At 45.6% G+C, this 13,516-nt stretch overlaps 1 protein-coding gene across 1 annotated transcript in view; it reads left to right on the forward strand.

Moving 5' to 3' along the window:
- The window catches only part of LOC117046229, a 28,697-nt gene continuing 15,181 nt past the window's right edge, over positions 1–13,516 (forward strand). Inside the window, exons 1-3 of the mRNA XM_033148026.1 lie at positions 1–17; positions 2,912–3,076; positions 3,193–3,241. Of these exons, the coding sequence (XP_033003917.1) occupies positions 1–17; positions 2,912–3,076; positions 3,193–3,241 (231 nt within the window). The remainder of the gene's footprint in view (positions 18–2,911; positions 3,077–3,192; positions 3,242–13,516) is intronic.

Below are 13,516 nucleotides of genomic sequence, written 5' to 3' on the forward strand. Positions count from 1 at the left end.
ATGGCAGCAGACACAAGGTAAAGGTAAAGGGACCCCGACCATCAGGTCCAGTCGTGTCCGACTCTGGGGTTGCGGCGCTCATCTTGTTCTATAGGCCGAGGGAGCCGGCGTTTGTCCGCAGACAGCTTCTGGGTCATGTGGCCAGCATGACAACGCCGCTTCTGGCGAACCAGAGTAGCGCACGGAAATGCCGTTTACCTTCCCGCTGGAGCGGTCCCTATTTATCTACTTGCACTTTAATGTGCTTTTGAACTGCTAGGTGGGCAGGAGCTGGGACCGAGCAACGGGAGCTCACCCCGTGAGCAGACACAAAAGCCCTCTCTAATCCAGCGTCCTGCTTCCCTCAGTGGCCAAATTGATGCCTCTAGCACATGGGTAGGCAAACTAAGGCCCGGGGGGCAAATCTGGCCCAATCGCCTTCTACATCTGGCCTGTGGACGGTCTGGGAATCAGCGTGTTTTTACATGAGTAAAATGTGTCCTTTGATTTAAAATGCATCTCTGGGTTATTTGTGGGGCCTGCCTGGTGTTTTTACACGAGTAGAATGTGTGCTTTTATTTAAAATGCATCTCTGGGTTATTTGTGGAGCCTGTGGACGGTCTGGGAATCAGTGTGTTTTTACATGAGTAGAATGTGTCCTTTTATTTAAAATGCACCTCTGGGTTATTTGTGGGGCCTGCCTGGTCTTTTTACATGAGTAGAATGTGTGCTTTTATTTAAAATGCATCTCTGGGTTATTTGTGGGGCATAGAAATTCATTCTTCTTCTTTTTCAAATATAGTCCAGCCCCCCACAAGGTCTGAGGGACAGTGGACCGGCCCCCTGCTGAAAAAGTTTGCTGACCTCTTCTACTCTAGCAAATCTGCAAAACAGGGCATGAAGTCAATAGCTGGAGACAGTCCTATCATTAGGTGCCTCAGGCAAGGACTCAGGGTAGGAAAGCTGTTAAAGCGTATTCATCTGCTTTTTTTTTTCTTTAGCTCAGTTGGGTTCAGGACAGTTGGAAGGACAGGAAATGTAGTGAAAATTAGTACAGTGTATGCAAATGCAATGCTTTTATGGCACTGCATTGAAAGCGGAATTAGAACTAGAACCAAAAGACTGACACAAGGAAGTTCTTCATTCGTGAGTTCTAGGGCTGTTGTAGATAATAAAAGAGAGTTGATGTGAATCAACTGCAGGGTTGGCCCAATACATTTTGGCACCTGAGGCAAACCACAAATGATGTCTGAGAAAAAAGGGGTGAGTGAAGATCTACATCCGGAACAAGGCATGGAATAAAGATCACCATGGACTATGAACCAAATGAACAAAGCAATAGGCTGTCATTATACTGCTGTCATTAGCAGTATTATTGTTGTTATTAGCACAGGTGTGAGGATACAAAAATTGTTACTCCATTTATCTAATGGTGCTGTGTGCATGTTCAGGAGTCTCACTGCAGAATTGGAAGGGACCCTGAGGGTCATTTAGTACAAGCCCCTGCAATATGCAGGAATCTCAACTACAGCATCTATGACAGGTGGCTACCCAACCTCTACTTGAAAACCTCAAATGAAGGAGAGCCCACCATATACCTTGATAAGGTTTGGGACCACATCAACCCCTAAAACACTTTGATTGGTGCCCCCAGCCTCTTAGTTTTGTCTGAAATGTTAGAGATAGAGCCCACCCAAGACATTTTGCTGCCTGAGGCAAACCAGAAAAAGGGGCCCCCCTGGGAATTGTAGTTTGTTAAGAGTGCTTAAAACAATCCTGGGAATTGCAGTTTAAGGGTGGCTAACAATAATCCTGGGAATGGTAGTTTGTTAAGGCTGCGGAACAAAAAAAAAAAACAAGCTATTGGGATGAAGGGCTTGGAAAAAACACCCCCAACCTATTTTCAACCATCTGACTTTGAATACCTTTCTTCTGCACTGTGCACACGTCCCCCCTTTATTTTTCTTCCCTTTTTCATTTTTCCAGCCTCACAAACTATGAACCCCGAGTTTTGGGATCCACTCCAAATGTTGGATTCCCGGGTGCTAACCATGAACCCGGGTCTGATGCATCAGCCACTCACGCTGCAAACGCTGGCAAAACTTTGGCACCCGTTTGGGAAACCCCCCCCCCCCCATATTTCGGGTTTGTAGTTAATGAAGGTCGTTTTCCCCTCCGTTCTCTCCCCCCTCCTTTATGTGGCGTCCTCTACAGGTGAAACTCGAAAAATTAGAATATCGTGGAAAGGTTCATTTCTTTCAGTAAATCAACTTAAAAGGTTACAGGTGGGTAGCCGTGTTGGTCTGCCATAGTCAAAACAAAATCGAAAATTCTTTCTAGTAGCACCTTAGAGACCAACTGAGTTTGTTCCTGGTTTGAGCTTTCGTGTGCATGCACACGAAAGCTCAAACCAGGAACAAACTCAGTTGGTCTCTAAGGTGCTACTAGAAAGAATTTTCGATTTTGTTTTAACTTAAAAGGTGAAACTAATATATGCGATAGACTCATGACAAGCAAAGCGAGATATGTCAAGCCTTTATTTGTTATAATTGTGATGATTAAGGCGTACAGCTGATGAGAACCCCAAATTAACAATCTCAACTTTGGGGTTTTCATCAGCTGCATGCCATAATCATCACAATTATAATAAACAAAGGCTTGACATATCTCGTTTTGCATGTCTTGAGTCTATCTCATATATTACACTCCAGTAGCTAATGAAAACAATTACATAAATGGACTTTTCCACGATATTCTAATTTTTTGAGTTTCGCCTGTATTTTGGAGGGCAAGGCATGGCGCGTGGCAACTTTCTTTCTCCGTTCCCAGGAGGAGGCAACAACTAAGGCAAGACCAAACCAGACCAAACTTTGAGGAATTTGGAGGCGGCGGCGGCTGCGCCTCCTCCAGTTCCACGATTCTCTGGAGCCAGACTGGAGTCTTTCGGGATCCGAGGCTGGGCGGGACGGGAGAGCTTCCCTCCGCCCCCGGGAGGCCGGGCAGGGCGGCTCTCCGCGGCCGAGGAGGTGGGGCGCGGCGCCGGCGGGGAAGCGCCTTGGCAGGAGCGAAGGATCCAGTGCGCGCAAGTGACGCTGCGGTAAGTGAGCCGGAGAGGCGCGTTTTTGCGCTTTCTTCCTTTCCCCGCTGCTGCGGCCCGCGATGGCCTCGATCTCTCTCTCTCTTTTTCTCATGTCTCTTCTCGTCCGTCTGCAGGGCAGCTGTCGCTTCGGATCGAGGAAAGGTGCGCGAGGGGGAAAGCAAGGTAGGCATGGCTGCAAACTCCCGGCGGGGCTGAAAAAGACTCGCGGGCGCCCATCGGGGCAGATCTGTACTCTGCTTCGATTCAGGGGTCCTCTGAAGGAAATAATTGGATTAAGGGTAGGGGTGTGTGTTGAGAGAGGGGCTACCTTTCAACCCTAGGAATGGTCTGGAAAGGGGATCAGCGAGTGGTAATAGTTCAGATGGATTAATTTAACACCTAAACCGGATTAACCTGCTTAGTTTGGGCTCCAACTCGGAGCTTCCTCGGAGCATAATTTTATTTAATGTTACACAGAAAGGGCACCACTTAATTAAACAAAAAACAAATTCAGACAGCAAAGAACTGATCCTTAATTTATCACATCTCCTAAATAATGTTTAAGGCCTGCAGCAAGGACTTAACTAAGATGAATTAGTTGGGAATTTTCAACTACGAGGGCATCCTGATTAATTGGCCATATTTTCAAAACAACAACAACATTGCCGACAGGTGCCATCTTAGAAGAGGAATTCTTCTTTCTGCCTCACGAAAGGAGGGAATGCCTCTTGCACACTCAGGTCTGCTGTGCCAGGTGTCATTAAAGCAAAGGAAGAATTCCTTTTCTTGGTTAATACGCAAATTAACGTATACATAATAAGATCAGGTAGATTAAAATGTATACAATTAACAATACAATTCAACCCTTAAGGCTTGTTTGTTAGTGTGATAGTTCTACAAATGTTACATACTTCAAAGGCAAATAGTCTCTCACTGGCTGTGGAGGAGCTTTGCTCGGCTCCAGTCTGACACCATTTGGCCTAGAGAGAATAGCAAAAACATGATAGACTGCCCTGGAGGTAAATTGTGGCGTGCAGGCCCTGTTCTTATTTCCTGGATTACACTTGCATTGTTGGATGAAAAACAGGAAGAAGAACACTCTCGCCACGATGTGAGAATGCTGCATGTCGACTCCCCCTAATAGTGAAACCTCCTCCAATTTCACCTGTTCTTATTATTACTATTTTGGTCTGCTTTTGTCTTAGAGTCTGACAACAATGTATTTGTTCATATTTCAGCTAGCAGTTTGTGTTTTGCTGTTGTGAAAAGAAAACCAGGGTAGCAGGTTTTCCAAAAGCAAACTCTTCTCTTTTTATCTAAAGAAGATTTGGAACTAAGCAGATCAGCATATTAAGATGAATATTCAGTTAGCATCTCTAAATTCTGAAAGGAAGGAAGCTTAAAAAACGCAGGCAAACTCTTCCATGGCCAGTGCAGCATTATCTGATTATGCAGAATCAGACAGCCTGCCTCAGATAGCATATTATTGCAGAACTATTAACGGGTGGCAATTGCCTATTTTTACGATCATTGGGGCACTACTTGGATTTTATTCCTCAGGCCCCAGCTTAATTCCTCCTTTATTCCTCAGGCTCTTAAGCTTATCTGGCACTATGGTGCAAGGATCCCTCCGGCACCCCCCACCCCCACGTTTCCTTCCAGGCTGGCAGCAGCTGGAGGGTGGCTCCTCCGGCAGGACAGAGGCTCTGGGTGCAGCACGGCGCAACGTGGCAGAGGCGCGCAAGGGTGGCGTTGCCAGTGGGGCTGGAGGGCGGCTCCTCCAGTCAGGGAGGAGGCTCCGGGCACAGCATGGCAGAGGCGGACAAGAGCGGGCAAGCTGATGCTGGGAGGTGCCACATCCAGCCTCCGCCTCTTCCCTGGTGCCCTCCAGAACTTGGCGCTGTGGTGCCCCGCGCCACTAGCCTCTATGGCTAAGACGTCCCTGGGCACCAGAAAGTCTTGGGTCATCTGTATTTTCTTTTGTCTCCAAAGATCAGTTGTAATTGCTTTATCAAGTCTCACCACCAGTCCAGTCCTGCAATCCTTTCCATTATAGAATTAGAAAATGTAGATTTAGGCTGTGTACACACTCAACCTTTAAAGTACATTCAAAACACATTCTTTCACCCCAAATAATTCTGGGCACTGTAGTTTGTGAAGGGTTGCTGAAAATGGTAACTCTGTGAGGGATAATTTACTGTACCGAGAATTATTTGAGGGAAACGAGTGTGTTTTGAGGGTAGATTGTGTACATCATCAGGCCCTTTTCAGGATGCAGAATGCAGATTGCAATCTCTCCTTCTCAAGATGAATTCTTAAAGCAGCAGTTCTCAAAGCACTTTAATACTTCAGAATGCTCTCATCTTGGGGACTGCGCATTTAGCAAGATTGAGAGGCAGTGTCAAGCTTCTGCACTTCTTCTCCTGTCATCTTCTAGTCCATGTACAACACATGTACAAAACAATAACTGAAGTATTGTTCAAATGTGATTATGGCCACTAGCTTAAATGACATTTTAGAAGAATTAGACCAGGTATCTTCAACTTTTTCAGGCCCAGCCCAGGACCCACTTTTAACCCAAACATGCATTTGGGGACCCATTTCTTAAATCTTCTTTGCATGATGGTATTTTTTCCTGTTGCAACCCATCTTGGATCAGGCCATAATGCACTAATGGGTCTTGATCCACCAGCTGAAGACCAGTGGATTAGACAAAATACTAATGAAGGATGGATTTCTTAGCAGTGATTGGCAGGCCATGAATGAAACCTCCATAGGCTACCACCAGATACTGGAGACAATGACATGGTTGCATGTTGTCTTCATGATTGGCTGCAAACATCCAACCATCTCTCTGGTTACTTTCAGGAAAAGCAGGGCCGGGCTACTTGGAACCTGATTTAGGGAAGCATTTCTGCTGTACGTTCTTTGTGCAGTGGAGGGAGGAGGTTCATGAGGCCAAGATCCCCCTGCAGGTTCCTAAGACTTAAATTGCGACTGAAATGTGTGGCTCAATTCCAGTTTTTCATAACACTCCTAAGTAATTTCCCAGAGGAAGCCCCAGACCCAAAGTTCTATGTCACCTGAATCACCATGGTTGGTATTCTGGCGACAGTCAATATGGAAGGGATGTTGCCTTCCTATATAGTTTGAGGGAAGACTGTATTTGAAGATCACAGGGTCTGAAATCCTGGAAAGCCACTGTCACAGACCCTTTGGTGCCCATCAAGTTTCCCTGCCCTTCCTGATTTTTCAAAATTGAGAAGTTTTATTTTTGGGGGGGGGGATGAGGAATGGTGAGCATTGCCAGTTTTTCTTGCATGGAAGGGGTCTTGTGCTGTGCCCCCATACCCCAAAGGTTCAAAGGTTCCTGGTTTAGACAATACTGAGCTCAGTGGACCAATGACATAACTTGGTACATAGGAGCTAACCTGTGTTGCTGTGCCTATGAGTTTCTGCAGGGAGGGCATCTAAGTTGCCACAATTAGCAATGCTATGCTTGCCTTTGATGGACTTTGGGTCTGAACCGACCGGGTCTTCTGTTTTCATTATAGCATGAGGCTTCATACACAGCCACCTGTTTCATCTGATTAGGAACTGGAGTGAAACAGTGAAGCACATGTACAGTTGGAATGAGAAAGAACGGAAGACTAGACACATTTAACAAGTTGAGAATGGAGATAGCAGAAATAAAAAGAACAAACCCAACCTGTTAATTAGGGTAAGGCATTTGATTATAAAGTATAATCAGTATTTGTGCCAACATCGAACCATAAACATCAAGCTACTGAAAGATCAAATAGAAGTCAGACTTAAGCGTTTGTAAGGGAAATTGTGCCTCCTTGAAATTATGCCTCCTAAAACTACTCCTCAAGAAACCACCCCTGGATTCAGAAAATCTAACTACCAGCCAGTTGCCAATCTCCCCTTCTTAGACAAGGTACTTGAGTGGGTGGTTGTGGACCAGATCCAGGGGAGTAGGAAGGGGGGGTGCGGCATGCCCCAGGTGCCACCCTGATGGTGTGTGTGTGACAAAATGGCTGGTGGCACATCGCGGGGCCTGCAGCGTGCATGAGCCATGCGTCTCGGCGCCCACAGGCTCCGCCCTGTCCGCCTGCTGCCCCCCCCCAGCTGTAGGGTGGCTGAGGCCCCGCAGTGCGCCTCTCCCCTCCCTATGGGTGCCACGTGCTCCTTGCTGTCCCTATGGGTGCCGTGCCCCGCCACCCCAGGTGCCCAAGAGGTTTCCTCCGCCGCTGACCAAATTCAGGCGCTCTTGGAGGAAACTGATTTTCTAGATCCATTTCAATCAGGGTTTAGGCTCGGTTTTGGCATAGAAACTGTTTTGGTCACCCTGTATGATTACCCTGTGAGGAGAGAGACAGAGGAAATGGGTCCTTATTAATTCCCTTTAGTGGCTTTTGATACCAACAACCATGGTATCGTTCTGGAGTGGCTGTCCAAGTTAGGGATGAGTAGCTCCACTTTGCAGTGGTTCCGGTCCTACTGGGATGGTCGTTCCCAGAAGGTGATGCTTAAGGAAGTGTTTTTCAGCCCCGAGCCTTCAGTGTGGGGGTCCTCAGGGTTCGGTTTTATCCCTCGTGCTGTTTAACATCCACGTGAAATTACTGAGTGGGGTCATCCACAGCTTTAAAGTACATTGCCAGGAATATTGTGATGACACTCAGCTCTGTTTCTCCTTTACATCTGCAAGTGAGGCAGTGGAAGTGCTGGACCAGTGTCTTGCCTCAGTAATGGACTAGATGAGAGCCAGTAAACTGAAGCTCAATCCAGATAAGACTGAGGTGCTGTTGGTAGTGCTCTTTTAGTGAGATTTAGTCGTTGCATTTATGAATTAGAGGGAAAATCATGGAAATGACAGTTATTGTCAAAAACTCTCTGTATAAGAGACCGCCTGCTCTGAAGTATTAGGTCTGTCTTAAGTGTTGTAGCACATCTTCTCAGAACATCTAAGAAGGCTTAGAAATTTATGAAGAGTTTATAAAGACTTTATAAAGAGTTGTCTTATGCTGAGTAGGGCGTAAAAAAATAGTAAAATAAATCTTTAATGCGGTCAAAGACCAGCAATAAAATTGTACAGTCCAATTCATAGAATTGGTATCTACTTAATAAAATTACAATTAAAATTTTGCAGATTTTTAAAAGTTATAGAATTTTTATGGATGGATCTTAGCCACCTGTCGACATTCTTGCAATAGTCCTGCGGTAGTTCGACCAGGGTATCAGTCACTGGTATTTGCTGTCATCACAGTGGCTGAGTAGGACAGTTGGTCCACCTAGGTACCTTGAAAACACATTTTGATTGCTGTCGTTTACCCTTCCTAGATACAATTCCCAGCAATTCCTAACAAACTACAGTGCCCAGCATTATTTGAAGGGGGAAATGGGCGGGCTTCAAAGGCATAATATGTAAGGTCTCAGGATGAGATCCTTTTCTGCTGCCAGAGATCTCGCCAGTTGCAATCTGGGATCTTCCATAAGCAACACACTGTATCGCTGTGGTTGTCTTTGGCCCCCTCCCTATATAATAGAACAGGCCCAGAAAATACAGAAGTTGTTTGGTCCCGATCTGAAAATGTTTTCTGCTGAGGGGAAATATGTTTACTTGCTTCCAGTGTTAGTCAACCAGGAAATAAAAATGAATATATTCACGTGACTTAAGAGTAAATAGCACTTCGCCATAGTTAGGTGGAAGTCACTCTTAGTGAAGCTCAGTAAATACAGATTAGACCAGCCTTGCAAATAACAGTTCAGAAGGTGGTTTCATACTCCTTGTTTCACTTGCCTTCGTTTCTCTGCTCTCGTGGTCCTCCCATGTCAGGTCATGCAACTTTCTTTCTGAATGCAAGAATTTGTGCAGTTCAGCATGCGTGCCTGTTACACAGGCCAATGTAACTGTTTATGAGAATACTAGTTTTGTTGTTGTTTTTTTGCATTTTAAAATTCTCCTGATCCCGAGAGTATTCTGGAAGCTCCTGTTTTCATTCTTCCCTGTCCCTCTACAGCAGGAGTCAGCAACCTTTTTCAGCCGTGGGCCGGTCCATTTTCCCTCAGACCATGTGGTAGGCCGGACTATATTTTTTTTGGGGGGGGGGAAATGTACTAATTCCTATGCCCATAGCTGTCAACTTTTCCCTTTTCTTGTGAGGAATCCTATTCGGAATAAGGGAATTTCCCTTTAAAAGGGGGGAAAGTTGACAGCTATGCCGATGCCCCACAAATAACCCAGAGATGTATTTTACATGCGAAGCTGCGGCGGCCATTTTAGGTGAGGGCTCTGGCTACCTTAAAGAGTATTCTCTCCCACCCCAGTCCCAAAATTACCCAGTCCCAAAATCACACACCCCAGCGACACAATCCCTTCAGAGCTGGTCTTACTCAGTGCGACCTCTCAGGCATGCCTCCTGCTCCGTGGTTTTTTTTCTTCTTCGGCGCATGCGAAGCTGCGGCGGCCATTTTAGGTGAGGGCACAGGCATTGTTGCTCTGGCCAGGTCTGATGATGTCGACGGGCGATCTGCCTTTCTATTGGATGCTGTTGGATTCTTCATTCCTTTTCCTGGTGATGTCTAATATGTGTGCCACTTTTTAATAATAATAATAATAATAATAATAATAAATTTATTATTTATACCCCCGCCCATCTGGCCGGGTCTCCCCAGCAACTCTGGGCGGCCTCAAACAAATACCAAAATACAATACAAAGTTTTTGCGTTTATTCTTTATTTTAGGCCTTACAGGTGTGGTTTGTTTTAATTTTTATTACGCCAGATCCTTCCTTGATGGTCATGTAACGCTTTGTCCTAATTTGATGAGATTTGGTCCAGTGGTTACGGAGCAAGGTGGTGTCACGCACGCATGCAATGGGAACATTTATATATATATAGATGCTTTACACTGTGTGTAACACCAATGAGATATCTGGAAATATGGATGCTACGTAGCAGTCAGGACTTGAAACATGGGGGGCAGGGTCCTCACTCCCCTCTCTAAATATCACCTTGAGGCAGTGTAAGAACCCCCCTTTGGGGTGTATGGGGTGTTAGAGGAGGTGTAGTACCCCTGTTGGGGGGGGGGACACACACGCCATGCTCCTTCTGGGGTAGTTTGTTCACCTTTGGTCCCCACCCTGTGCTCAGCTCCCTCCTGTGGCTCCTAGAAGATGCCAGCAGGCGACAGCAGCCACAATCCTGCGAAATGGCTTGGAGTGGCCGGCTAAACCAAGTAAGGGGTAGCCATGCGCAGCAACATCCTATGCCCATTTAAAATGTGTGTGTGTGAGAGAGAGATGTGGGTTGTTTTTTATTTTGATTATGTATTTTGTGGTTTTATATTCTGATATTATTCTGTGAACCACCCTGAGACCTGCAGGTATAGGGCGATATTTAAATTCAGTAAATGCATAAGAATGATGGGTCTCAGACTGCCTCTGTATGCCAAGTCAGGCTCTGGTGGACCAAGCAGGGGAGACCGGCAGTGGGGTCCAGAGGTTAAGAAGGCGGTTTCTGCCCAAGCTGTAGACCAGGGGTCGGCAAAGTTTTTGTGGCTTGGGCCGATTCACGGTCCCCAGACGCCATGGTGGGCCGGAGTTCGTGCACACGAATGCACAAACGCTATTTCCGGCACCCCTTCCGGCGCAGAGGAGGCGTGCGCAGCTTCCCATTGGCAGCGGGAGCTTCCTGCAGCCAATGGGAAGCTGGCCAATGTTGCAGAAGGCAGTCCCCGCTCTGCTCCGCACGGGAGCCGACCAAGCGGGTGGCGGGGATCCATGGGCCGGTTAAACGACCCCCATGTGCCGGTTGTGGCCCATGGGCCTTAGGTTGCCAACCCCCTGCTGTAGACAGAAGTGAGAGGCACTTCACATGTCAATTGCAACCTTCTGTTAGTGCAGTCTTGTGTCATCTGTTCAGAAGTATGTCCCACTGAGTTCGGTGGTGCTTATTTACTGGCAAGTGTGCACAGGATTGCAGCCTAAAGCTGCAGTCCCATGGAACTTCAAAATAGCACGGAGAAACGTCTGAATGAAATATGCATTGGAATGGACTACACGTGATAAGCAGGCAGGAATAAATTCCCTATGTCAGCCAGATTAGTGTTGCAGAGCAAGGATGGGATAAAAAAAGAAAGAGGGACTGCATGAATGTTCATTGCAGGAAAAAAATGCGCCTGAGAGTTATTCAAGCTGCGTTAGGAATTGTTTTAAATATAAACAGTGTTTCAAGGTCACCGAGGTTGATTTGTCACAGGAAATGGCACAAGGAAGGGATGAGAAGATTACTGTTTGTGACCCTTTAGGGAGCTAACTGGGGGTGGGGGAGAATATCATGTGCCCCGCATCTGAGATTTTATGGTTTTGCTGTTGTACAGGAAGTACCTAGAGAGTAATAATAATATTTGGAATATTTAATTATGTTTAATCTCACAAGATTTATATACTGCTTAATAAAGTCTTACAAAGTGGCATGCAAACAGAATAGAGCAACATTAACAGTGAAAAACGATTAAAAACAAGTATTTAAAGCCTTTAAAAATTTTTAAATCAATGTAAAGCTGAAAACTAAGTTAAGACGAATAAGATAAACCCCTGTGTTGCAAACTTCAATCCTAGTGTAAAAGAGGCAACACATAGACCAATGAATGATGGGCACAATATTTCTTTATAATATGCAGCGAAGTAATAATAGCTGTACAATCTGAGTAACTAAATACTTCCGGTGAGACAGCGTTCTGGATAAATACACTGTTTCGATGTGGTTACATACGGGTATGACCACAGCTCCAGAGAAGATGTATGTACATTAAGTGATATACTGAAGAAGACCACATCGAAACAGTGTATTTATCCGGAACGCTTTCTCACCGGATGTATTTAGTTACTCAGATTGTACAGCTATTGTTACTTGGCTGCATATTATGAAAACTAGGTTAAAGCACATGTCAGCCTTCTATATTTCTGGGTAGGCCTGCCTGGACAAACATCTTTTCAGCAGGCAGGGAGTTTCAAGAGTGGTTGGTGCCGCACTAACACAACGATCGCTTAGAAATGTGGAGCAAGTGTTATGTGCTTTTAACATGAAGCTCCATATGTTTCCCACCATATTTATTTGAAAAAGGCACCCTTCTGAAATGAAATGGGGCTTGCATTTGCAAAACTGGTGATGGTTTCATGTTTTTGGAACGGCAGCATATGCCCTGGACCGAATATGCAAACAGCCACTCAGTTTGTTCCCCATTAAAATTTGTAGTTTGTGAAGACACATGACCAAATAATACTCACACGGTCAAAAGGGGAAAAAGGAAACACTTAAAATTTGCTAAATGCCAGTTAATAGCTCAGGTATGTGTGGTTTTGCCGGGGGGGGGGGGGAGGCCAGTAAACTGTTTGTATTTTTTTTGGTTCTGGACAAACCTGGATGGGAGGTTGGATTATTTATTAACAATATAAAAGAACAGTTTAATACAACCTAAAACTACAAAAATAAGGTGGGTCCTAAAAATATACCTCCCAGGGTGAGCAGGTGCATCTTCAGTATTCTCCAAAAACTGACACACCTTTGTGGGAAGGGTGGCAACATGAGAACAAACAGGCCTTTTCTGTGCTGGTTTCCTGCTTGTGTGTGTGTGTGTGTGAATGTTTCATTTGTTCTAGTGTATTTTGTGATTTTAATACAGTCGTACCTCGGGAGTCAAACAGAATCCGTTCCGGAAGTCCGTTCGACTTCCGAAACATTCGACTTCCAAAGTGCGGCTTCTGATTGGCTGCAGGAAGCTCCTGCAGACGACCGGAAGCTGCAGAAGTCCCATCGGACGTTCGGCTTCGAAAAGGACATTCGAAAACCGGAACACTCGCTTCCGGTTTCCGATCGTTCGGGAGCCAGAACGTTCGACTCCCAAGGTGTTTGGGAGCTGAGGTACTGTAAACTGCCCTCGAATGAAAGGCGGTATATAAATTTAATAAACAAATAAAATTTGGACGAATTGAAATTGCTGAGTCGTCCTGCAGGGCAGCCCCCACGTAAAGTGCATTGCAGTCGATCCCTTCTGGAAGTTAGGTGTGTCTGACAGTGCTGGCTCCAGGTTTCGGAAGGCTCTTAAGAGTTTGCCTTTATAGTGCGTCAAACCATTGCTCCATGTAACTCAGTAACTCATGTAACTGACTGGCAGCGACTCTACCGTATATCAGACAGGAATCTTTCCCAGCTCTACTGTGTTTTTATTATTATTATTGTGCTGCGTAAATTATGTTCTTAATGTTGTACACTGTCCTGGGATCTTTGGATAAAGGGTGGCATATATGGTAAGTGGAATAAATCATAATAATGATACCTGGAGGTGCTGAGGATTGAACTTGGGACCTTCTACATGCAAAGCAGGTGCTCTACCACAGAGCCACGGCTCATTTCTTGGGCATGACACCCTCCATGCTGCTCTCTTCCTAAGTG

Source organism: Lacerta agilis, chromosome 5 (assembly GCF_009819535.1).
Source record: "Lacerta agilis isolate rLacAgi1 chromosome 5, rLacAgi1.pri, whole genome shotgun sequence".
In the NCBI taxonomy this organism is placed as follows: Eukaryota; Metazoa; Chordata; class Lepidosauria; order Squamata; family Lacertidae; genus Lacerta; species Lacerta agilis.